The sequence below is a fragment of the Oryzias melastigma genome, unplaced genomic scaffold (assembly GCF_002922805.2).
Source record: "Oryzias melastigma strain HK-1 unplaced genomic scaffold, ASM292280v2 sc00204, whole genome shotgun sequence".
NCBI lineage: Eukaryota > Metazoa > Chordata > Actinopteri > Beloniformes > Adrianichthyidae > Oryzias > Oryzias melastigma.
In genome coordinates this window covers 286,088-297,310 of record NW_023416880.1, presented here as the reverse complement: position 1 = coordinate 297,310, position 11,223 = coordinate 286,088, and the positions used below count along the sequence as shown (strand labels likewise).

Below are 11,223 nucleotides of genomic sequence, written 5' to 3'. Positions count from 1 at the left end.
CCGTCCGAGCGCCAGAGAAACATTAAAGGACCTGATGGTATTTTCAAACAGAAAGAAGATCCAGCTGTTCACTTGTTAGGATGGTTGTTTATTTTAAATACAGCTGAAAGCACTTCTCACGTGCATCTGATCAGACTAACGTGGCCGCATGTAAAGAGACGAGTTGCGGCGCGAGGACACGCGCCGGTCTGCAGCAGCGTCACCCAAATGCTCCTTTTATCTCGACAAAAAGGAATAAATGTAAGTAAATCCAAAAGGACCGCTGACAGAATCAAACGTTGGAATGGTTCTTCCTCAAAGGCTTCAACAGTGACTTGTACAATCAGCCCAGTCTCGTATAATATACGCCAAAACCGGTTTTTGCGTGCATATAATACGCGCGGTCCTAAACGTGTTAAAATGTGTTTTCCACGTTTGACACGTCCCCTGGTGGAGGCGTGAGCATCACAGACAGCCCCGCAAACGAACAATTTGCTTTTCTAACCCTAACCATAACCGTAATCCTAACCTTAACCGGGATCAACGTCATTAAGAAAAGAGCAGGAGGATTTCTGACCACGTGGTCAAAACGAAACCTAAAAAGCCCTTCTCCTGAGCCGCCGTTATTGAAGGTGTTTAATCCGTGTATCTTTCATTCACGGATTGCGTTTACATCCGCGGTCGGTCCCATGGTAAAGGCGTGGAAAGAGGCAGACGGTTGCAATAATCTCACTCCTGATTGGCGACAGTACTTCCTGTAGATTGGATGACTCAGCTATGACTCAGACCAATCGCTGAAGATTGTTTGCAAATGGCGGTATCCATTTCAGGAATTGACGGTGAAAGCGGCGGCCTACTTTTGCGAGGAGAGGAAGTAATGCATTTCCAATGGGGGACCTCAGTACTCGCTTTGTCCATTAATTTTTACAGTCTATGGTTAAAACCAAAAATACTCCTTTTTAGTGAAACAAAAAAAAAAAAAAAACACACACACACCCCCCACACACACATCGGCGTGTTTTTAATGACTTATCACGTGAGTTGGTTTGTGTTTTATCGCATTATTATGAAACCGTATGATTGCAATACTGTTTTTTCTAAATTCCTAGAATTTGGTTAAAGTTTGATGTGTAATGGAAATAGAACCCAGAGCTGCTGAGTGTTTCTGCATGGTGCGTTCACTGAGCCCCGAATATTGGCAGTAAAACGAAGCAGTTTATCAGAGAAAACATAGAACACCGGCACTGATCCGGATATAATCGATTGATTAAATAGTGTCGACGTTTTCTCTGAAAAACTGATTTGTTTTGCTGCGGATTGTTTAAAAATGACAACGTTTGTAGCGGACTGAGTTGGGCTGAGTGGCTGTTTGCTTATGTCCAGAGGTCAGTGAACGCACCGTGCACAGATTCTTGTCTGCTGTGGGATCTGTCAATCAACCTGTTCAGAGGTTTAAGGAAAATAAAGGGACGGGTGCATGAGACTGAATTAAAGGGTTTGAGGAGCGTAGATCCACTACTAACAGTTATAATTAATTTACAATAATTAATTAATAATTAATAAATAATAATAATAATTTTGTTAAAAACATTTCATTTGATCATTACCTCAAAATGTGACAAGATCTGTTGAGATTAATAAAGTTCTAAATATTGATATCTGTTTCCTAGCTTGTTGTCATTATTGATAATTATGCTAAGAAATCAGTGTCTTTACATAGAGAAATATCATTATTCATTAATAATAATGAATAACTAAAGGCAAACTAAGTAAATTTATTATTTCAAACTGGTAGCCCTTTGCATGATTCAGTACCCATGAAGTAGCCCGCAGTTTCAAAAAGGTTGGTGACCCCTGGTCTACAGGGTTCAGCTAGATGTAGTTGATCTCCAGGCGGTCATCGTCAAGGAATCTGTTTATAGTTGCTGGTGTGGCCCAGAACATCTGTAGGAGTTTTGTGGGTGATTTTGGACATAAGGGGTTAAGATGCTCATTCTTAGTTGAGATCTGTGCTCTCTCGGGTTACAGAACTTGAGACTGAGGTTTCTTAGGATTTGTGGTGCAGACTGTGCAGCAGTTGTGTTGCCACACTTCATTTTGTATCAGTAACAAAGCAGCGTGCAATAATCTGCTGTGGACAGACACACAGATGGATTATGGCTGTGATTCAGCTGCCTGAATGAGGATTTCCACAGAGCTGTCTATTAATCTCTGATTGAAGCTGCGCCTCATCAGGTTTTGGCTTTAATCTGCGAGTGACCTGGATCTTCAGATTACAGATGTCATATTGCTACCAAGGGAGGGGGACAGCTGTTCCAGGTGAAGAAGCTGCTGGAGAGGTGGGGGGTCAAATCTGTGAAGCAGCTTAATGTTGATCAGGATCAGCTTTTACCTCAGAGGATTGATGTACAGCTGGGGCAGAAAACAAGCAAGGAGCTTTAAGCGCTGCTCATGTTCTCTAAACGGCCAGAGTCCATCTTCATCCCCAGTAGACAGCCGACACCTTGTGAACAGGTCACAGATCAGGACATGACAGACCTCCTTACCAACTGCTTCTGTTTTTTCTTTGTCTCTTCATGTAAAGAATGTGCTGCTCACATTCTTTTGTGTCTAGTAACTGACCATGGAGCGGTCATGTTCATTCAGGAGGCAGTTGTTGGTGCTCAGTCAGAACGGAGCAAGCTCTGAAAACCGTCATGCTGGAAACCTACAGCACATGTAGGCTGGGGGTCTCAGTCAGTCATCCCTCTCAAAACCTCAAAATCCAAGCTGTGGACTGAGCAACAGCTGAAAGAAGATGCGAGCAAAAGGAGTTGATAGTGCCTCTGGCTGACATAAAAGATTTTAAAACATCTGACCTTGTTCAAACTAGTTGAGCAGTTCTGCGAGAGGTTTACTCGGAGTGAGGGTGTCGTTAGTCTGGACCCAGTCCTGAACCTTGCTCTAGGTCGGTATTTACAATGGCATCAGCCGAACAATTCTGCTTCAAACCAAAGCTTGTAAACAGAACTATGTGACTAAAGATCTCTTCAGTCATTTTTCAGGACATCATTAGGGTGGAGCAAAGCAACGAGAGGCAGAAATCCTATGCTTTGCAATCACTATTCCCTTTAAGCTGCGTGCTGCTCCTACCCCCCTTTGCGCACAGCTAATCTGAATCTACTGAACTCTAAACAAAATTATCCAATGAAGCATGGCTCATTAGGGCTGGGTTAGTAAAAGTTATTAATCGATTTAAATCGTTTTAAGCTTAATAGACCAATCATCAATTCATAAAAAATATAAATCAATTTAGCATATAAAGCTAAAGTCTGCTAGCTTGATGCTAATGTGTAATGGAATTTCCCATAGGACGGCTAATGCTATTGCTTGGTGCACCTAAACATACATTTGAATAACTGAACATCTTTATAAACTCTCGGACAAGAATTTTCCAAACTCTTTTAAGGACATATTTTTAAAGTAACTATTGTGCTTTTTTTTTCATTCTTTCTTCTCCTTCTGGAATAAGGTGTAATTCTATAGCGTGATCACCACCTAGTGGCCAAACTGAAAAGCCCTCCAGGAGAAGCAGAACAATGTTTACAATGTTAATGGTAAATGGCGTATACTTGTGTAGCCCTTTCTACCTTCCTCTGAGGGCCCAAAGCGCTTCACAGTCACAGACCCATTCACACACCCATTCACACACTGGTGGTGGCTTTGCTGCCAAACACTGGCGCCAACCTCCCACCAGAGGCAATTTAGGGTTCAGTGTCTTGCCCGAGGACACTTCGACACATGGGTGGGCAAGGCGGGAATCAAACCCACAATCTTCCGATCAGGAGTCGACTGCCATACCACTGCGCCACGGCCGCCCATTGATCTGAACATTTTTGTTGGAGCTTCTCTTTTTCCAGAACCCACGTAACGCTGTATAATATTGACAGTGTCATCATTTCACTGATACATTTTACAGCCCTAGTGCTCATCATATCAATAAGGACACGTGGGTAGATCCCGCCCCATCAAAAATAAATAAATACATTTATACCTATTTTTAAAAACTTGCCAGCAAATGATCTTCCTTACCGTGAACAAGTCACTAAATTGACTTGCAGGATGGCCAATCAAACATCCTCTAATATATTTGTCAGTGAATGAAGCACAACCAACTGCTGCGCACATTCAGCCAGTCAGCAGAGAGCATCTGTCAGCTTGATTGCTGTGTCCCCGCCGAAGGGCCAATCTCAAGGGTTTATTGAGGCCCGGGCCGACTCACGCCCCGTTTAGCCCAGCCGTCCTGCCACGACCCCTGCTGTCTCGGGTCAGCTGTTCTCACCCAGGGGATCCGAGCCCCCTCAGGCAGCAGTGTCTTCCATGAACACGCAACTCTATCGAGCCCCGCCCACAGGCTAGAGGCTGCTGTCGCTTAGCTCACAGTTTACAGCAAAAACGCCATTGTTGCTGTTTTCATGATGAGCGCTGTATCTGTTCTAATTATGGATCACTACAAAAATAATATTACATACAATTATCCTATGATTTGTGTACATAAATGAGCCCATAAATCTGGACAAGGACTACAGTCACTAGAGAAGTGAGAAAAACAAACTGCAATATTAGGTCCCCAAGCAGCAGACTTGCACTTTTTTTTAATATCATTTAGCAAGAACTTTCACTTATGGATAATAATTATTAAAAGAACATTGAAGAGGTCATTTATGAGTAGTACAAGTCCTAATTAAAAACTGTGCATGATTTAGAGTAAAACAATGCCATCTCTAAAATGTGCACACGTTACACATCTTCCACCAGGGCTGCTCTTTCCTGCTCCTTCAGATCTACCATCCCACCTGTTTTCCTGTTTGTATCATTGTGAATCACCAATGATCACAATATAAGCTTTATACATCACAAGATCTGGTTTGAAGAAAGTTCAAATTTTAATATTATATTTATCTGGTTTAAAAAAAAAAAAATTGTGCAACTCCACAATTCTGACCTCTAATTCTAAAAATGTTTAAAGGTGTTGAACTTCAAAACCTGTTTCATTCAGCCCTCTCTTTCTGCATGTTTCAAGGGAGCATGACAAAAACCCCGAGCTGTTCTTCAACACACTGCTCAAATTAAAGGAGCAAGAACTCCACTTTCAAGTGTCTGTGCTCGGAGAGACCTTCACTGATGTGCCAGGTACACACACTCCACATGCATGCTCAAAAGCACACGCTAACACACTCCACATGTATGCTCAAAAGCACACGCTAACACACTCCACATGCATGCTCAAAAGAACACGCTAACACACTCCACATGTATGCTCAAAAGCACACGCTAACACACTCAACATGCATGTTCAAAAGAACACGCTAACACACTCCACATGTATGCTCAAAAGTAGGGATGTCCCGATCAGGTTTTTTTGGGCCCGATCCGATTCCGAGTCATTTGATTTCGTGTATCTGCCGATACCGAGTCCCGATCCGATACTTTTATACGACATTAAAACGTGAATAAATTAAACAAACAGATTAGTGTTGTCCCTTATTTATATTTCAATAACCTTCTTTTATCATTAAAAACTTAAATAAAACACTTCTGTAAAGTAGCTTTAATGAACAGGTAAAAATACAGCAAATATAAATTAGGGAAAAAATACAATTTTCTTGTCATGTAAGAAAGTTTAGTGACTTTAGCTTTAATATCTTTAGAGCTATTGAACATTTTTGACCAAATATGATTCCTGTCCTCATTTAAAATTCTTAAAAATAAATTATGACTTTGTTTTAGCATAAAATTTGATTAGTGTTCATGAATAGCTGATATCATTATTAGTTTTAATTTATTAGTTTTATTTATTTAGTTATTTTTAAGATTATGTGCTTATTTTTTAAGTTCTTAAGACATCACATTTTTGGTTTTATTACCACAGTAGTTAATTTTCTTAACTGTTATTTCTCTGTCAGATAAATCAAACAGGCAGATCAAAGGACAGCTCGGGTCCTAAAGAGTTAAATCACGGCGCTAGCATGTAGCAGTTAGCAGCTGCTGTGTAGTCGTCTGTCTGCAGCATGAAGAGCTTAACATTAAAAAGAAAAAAAATACTGTCTTTTTCTGTTGGAATACCTTTAGAGGTTGTTGTTTGAGTTCTGACAAACCAATAGAGACACTTGCTGTCAGTTTAAAGTGTTTTTAAAAGAGTTATTGATCCCAGAAGTTAGCTTTCTAGCTAGCTTTGCTTACAAGTTAGCCTTCTGCTTGAGCTGCTGCAGTTTTCTGGTGATGACATTTTGTGATCTTTTCATGACATGCAGACTTGGAGTGGAGTATTTATCCAGAATGGTAAGATGAAATATAAAGTTCTGATCATAATGAGAAAAAATGAAATATCCGATCCTGATCAGACAAAAGAGTCCGATTCCGATCAAGTCCTCAATCACGTGATCGGGCCCGATTTCCGATCACGTGATCGGATCGGGACATCCCTACTCAAAAGCACACGCTAGCACACTCCACATGTATGCTCAAAAGCACAAGCTAACACACTCCACATGTATGCTCAAAGGCACGTGCTAAAACACTCCACACGTATGCTCAAATGCATAGGCTAACACGCACTGCACACGCATGCTCAAAGGCACACGCTAACACACTCCACATGTATGCTCAAAGGCACACGCTAACACACTCCACATGTATGCTCAAAAGCATACGGTAACTCACACAACACATGTATGCTCAAAAGCACAGGCTAACATGCACTCCACACGTATACCCAAAAGCACACGGTAACACACTCGACATGTATGCTCAAAGGCACACGCTAACACATTCTACATGTATACTCAAAAGCACACGCTAACAAACACCACGTATAGGCTCAAAGTCACATGCTAACACACTCCACATGTATGCTGAAAGGCACACGCTGACACACTCCACATGTATGCTGAAAGCACATGGTATCACACTCCACACGTATGCTCAAAGGCACACGCTAATGCACTCAACATGTATGCTCCAAAGCACACGGTAACACACACAACACATATGCTCAAAATCACAGGCTAACATGCACTCCACACGTATGCTCAAAGGCACACGCTAACACTTAACATGTATTCCCAAAGGCACAGGCTAAGACACTCCACATGTATGCTCAAAAGAACACGCTAACACACTCCACATGTATGCTCAAAGGCACACACTATCACACTCCACATGTATGCTGAAAACACAGGCTAACACACTCCACATGTATGCTCAAAAGCACAGGCTAACACACTCCACATGTATGCTCAAAAGCACAGGCTAACACACTTCACATGTATGCTCAAAAGGACACGCTAACACACTTCACATGTATGCTCAAAGGCACACGTTAACAAACCTCACATGTACGCAAAAAGGCACACGCTAACACACTCCAAATGTATGCTCAAAAGCACAGGCTAACACACTCAACATGTATCCTCAAAAGAACACGCTTACACACTCCACTTGTATACTTAAAAGAACACGATTACACACTCCACATGTATGCTCAAAAGAACACGCTAACACACTCCACATGTATTCTCAAAAGAACACGCTAACAAACTCCACATGTATCCTCAAAAGAACACGCTAACACACTACACATATATGCTCAAAGGCACACACTAACACACTCCACATGTATGCTCAAAAGCACACGCTAACACACTCCACATGTATCCTCAAAAGAACACGCTAACACACTCCACATGTATGGTCAAAAGCACAAGCTAACACACTCCACATGTATGCTCAAAAGCACACACTAACACACTCCACATGTATCCTCAAAAGAACACGCTTACACACTCTACAGGTATGCTCAAAGGCACACGCTAACACACTTCACATGTACACACAAAAGCACACGCTAACACACTCCACATGTATGCTCAAAAGCACAGGCTAACACACCCCACATGTATGCTCAAAAGAACACGCTAACACACTCCACATGTGTCCTCAAAAGAACACGCTAACACACTCCACATGTATGCTCAAAAGAACACGCTAACACACTCAACATGTATGCTCAAAAGAACACGCTAACACACTCCACATGTATGCTCGAAGGCACACGTTAACACTCCACATGTATGTTCAAAATGACTGTCTAACACACTCCACACGTATGCTCAAAAGCCCACCCTAGCACATTGTTGGGATAACAATCTTCTCTAACTAAGAAAGCCATCATGACTTCAACAATGAATATTGAATATTGGAGAATCTGTTCAATTTAAAGCAATAATTCAGGATTTTGGTTGTCCACAAATAGTTTTTGAAGCATACAGATTTTATGATGTTTATGCTTTATTTTTTTTTTTTTTTTGCCTTTCTATACTCTTTCTAAAACGATATATAATATTCAAGTAAGAAATGTTTGGTTTTGGTCAGTTTTTGAAACTCATCATACTTTTTTAGATACGCTAAGAGAGAGTTTGTTAGTGTGAGAACGCAACTGCAGGGATCTGTCTCTACAGATTCAGACTCTTCCAATGTAAATCTGGGCTTTCTGTGAAAACTGTCCAAGTGTTGGTAATGTTCACATCCCTGCATTTCTTTCAGACATTTTCCCATCATCTAAACGTTTGCTGGACTCTCACATTTTGAACTGGGGCTTCCTTTCCAGTAAGGATGACTATCTGCAAGTACTTTGTGATGCTGATGTTGTCGTCTCCACCTCAAACCATGAATTCTTCGGTGTTTCTATGTAAGTGTCAATTGAACTTCCTTTTCACTTGTCAGAGGAAAGAAGCTCAACTAGGTTGCACACTAGAACTGGGACAAAATATCAGTATGGCGAACTACCAAGATATTTCAACTCTTGAACGATTAGCGGTCCTCTCTTTCCCTGAATAGGTTTCTTAAAATCATACCAAACAAGTCCACCAGGGGACGCTTCTCGTGAGCACGACAGTGAAATGTAAGGATGAAGTCATCAGTTTTTACCAGACCAATATGTTTTTAGCCCAAATGCCTAAAAAGTTTTAGACATTAAATCCCGGATATGTTTTCATCCATCTACAGCTCGAACACAGGGTGCACTTCTGTCTTTCACTGCTGCTTTTCCGCATGCAGGGGGTGAGAATGGGAGGAGCTCCTCATTAGTTCCAACCCAGGCGGCAGTGTGGCCACGAGCAAACAGGTTCAAACTGTGTCTGAATCTTTCTAAAAAGTAGATGGAAACAGCGCGCTAAAATATATTCTAGCCCAGAGGTGTGCAGCCAAGTGAGACGTCTAGCGGCGTTTCTGATCCAACAGATGTGTACGCTAGCGCTACACACTGTCACAAACAGGCAGACAGCTGGTTCCACGTGCAGCAGGTTTATTAATAGTCCACAGAATAAGCAGGGTCAGACAGGCAGAAGTCATACACGGGCATGGGATCATCAGAGACGAGTGAGAAGAGGAGTCAGAGTCCAGGCGAGGGTCAGGGGCAGGCGGCAGGCAAACAGAGTAGCAGGGTCGGAGGCAGAAGATCAGGTCAGGAGTAAACGCTCAGAATTGCAGGCAGGGTGGCACAAACAAAGCTTCGCGGGGAGTGGAGTGTGGAGCCAGACTAAATGCTGAGGAGGTGATGAGGTGATGGGGAACAGCTGAGCTGATGAGTCCAGGAGATGGCAGGTGGTGAGCTCAGAACTCTGGTGAGCGCTCCCTCTGGTGACTGGAGACGGTAGCAGCAGGTTGCTCCATGACACACATGTGAAATACGAGAATGTGTTGTTTATCAAAGAAAAGTGCAGAAAATTTGAATAGAAGGAGGGAAAATGAATATAGATACAGCCACTATAAAATAATGAAGAATAAACAATGATGAACACGCTTAACATTAATATTATGCCTCAAAAATAATAAATTATCTGACAAAAAAGCACTTATAATTATTAGAGCTGTCAGGCAATTAAAATTTTTAATTGCGATTAATCGCATTGTCCATAGTTAACTCGCAATTAATCACAAATTCATATGTGGCCTTTTTTTAGGCAAAAAATGTGTGGTTCGTGGAATTTAGCAGTTCTACATTAATTATGAAAACAAGAATGACAAAATTAATAGTTTTCATCAGAAATACTTTATTTTGTAACATTGTATTGAGATAAACTTTCTTAACAATAAAAGGCTGTAACATAAAATGCCTAACAAAAGCCCAAGTGCAAGTGAAGGGCATTTTAAATTCAAAACTTCAATCAACGTTCAGTAAAATAAAATAAAAAACATCAAAAATAACATTTCCATAACACTTTCATGTTCATTTTTTGTCAGGACCAAATCTTTTCCTCCTCTGCTGAACTACAGTAATAAATGAAATAGAGATTTATCATTTCCAATGAACTTTTGTTTTTTAAAACATTAAAGACTGAGAAAAGCGGGATACTCTGTGGATAGTTTGACAGTCTGTTACTGCCGCCGCGTTCTCTGGCTGCAGCTCGATGCAGCGACGTGTCCAGCGGAGTTCACGCCATGAATATAACGGCAGACAGACCGCTATGCTGGGGCTGGATCACGCTTAAACCTCCAGAACTTTGGGATATTTTGCATATTTTCGCGCGGCGAAAGAAGGCCTTTGATATTTTCTGCATTTTAGTTCTTGGAGCTTTGTTTGTTTTTTTCCCCGTAAAATATATATAATTATGGTAATACACATTCCATTTTTTTTGTTGATTTTATTTTAATGTTGGAAAGGGCGTTAAATTAACATATTGTTTTTTAAATTGTTCTAAAAGACGGTTTTGAAGAAAAGGAAAATATATATTTATTTTAAAAATGGTTATATATCATAGATTTACCAAGGTAATATATTAATTATGGCAATGTTTGCCAAATTGAAATAAATCTGTATCGTGAGCCATGTAGTGTGAATCGCATCTTATTGTGAGTTACCCTGAGATTCCCTGCTCTATTACACACGTGACGTAATTTACAGGGGTGTAGTGGTTAGCACTCTTACCTCACAGCAAGAGGGCGCTAGTTCAAATCCTGGTTGAGACCTTTCTTAGGAGGTTGTATGTTCGCCTCATCCATGTGTGGGTTTGCTCTGGGAGCACCAGCTTCCTGCTACAGTCCAAAACATCTTTCACAGGTAAGTTGGAGACTCTAATGTCTCCCCTTAGACAGGTGTGTGTGTATGTGTGCATGCATTCATACATGCCCAGCTTTACAATGCACCAGCATCCTGTTCAGGGTTTACCCTGCTTTCACCTAGGGGTGCAAGGACCACAAAACATA

The 11,223-nt window shown here is 41.2% G+C and overlaps 1 protein-coding gene across 5 annotated transcripts in view; it reads left to right on the top strand.

Annotated features, from left to right (window-relative positions):
- Window positions 1-11,223, top strand: part of gtdc1 (glycosyltransferase-like domain containing 1) — a 47,549-nt gene that overhangs the window by 25,168 nt on the left and 11,158 nt on the right. For 4 of the 5 annotated variants that reach the window (XM_024260672.2, XM_036210730.1, XM_024260669.2 and 1 more), the window contains 2 exons: window positions 5,042-5,151; window positions 8,563-8,707. The exons of the other annotated variant lie outside the window; for it this stretch is intronic. In XM_024260672.2, the coding sequence (XP_024116440.1) occupies window positions 5,042-5,151; window positions 8,563-8,707 (255 nt within the window). The remainder of the gene's footprint in view (window positions 1-5,041; window positions 5,152-8,562; window positions 8,708-11,223) is intronic. 5 annotated transcript variants of the gene reach the window in all.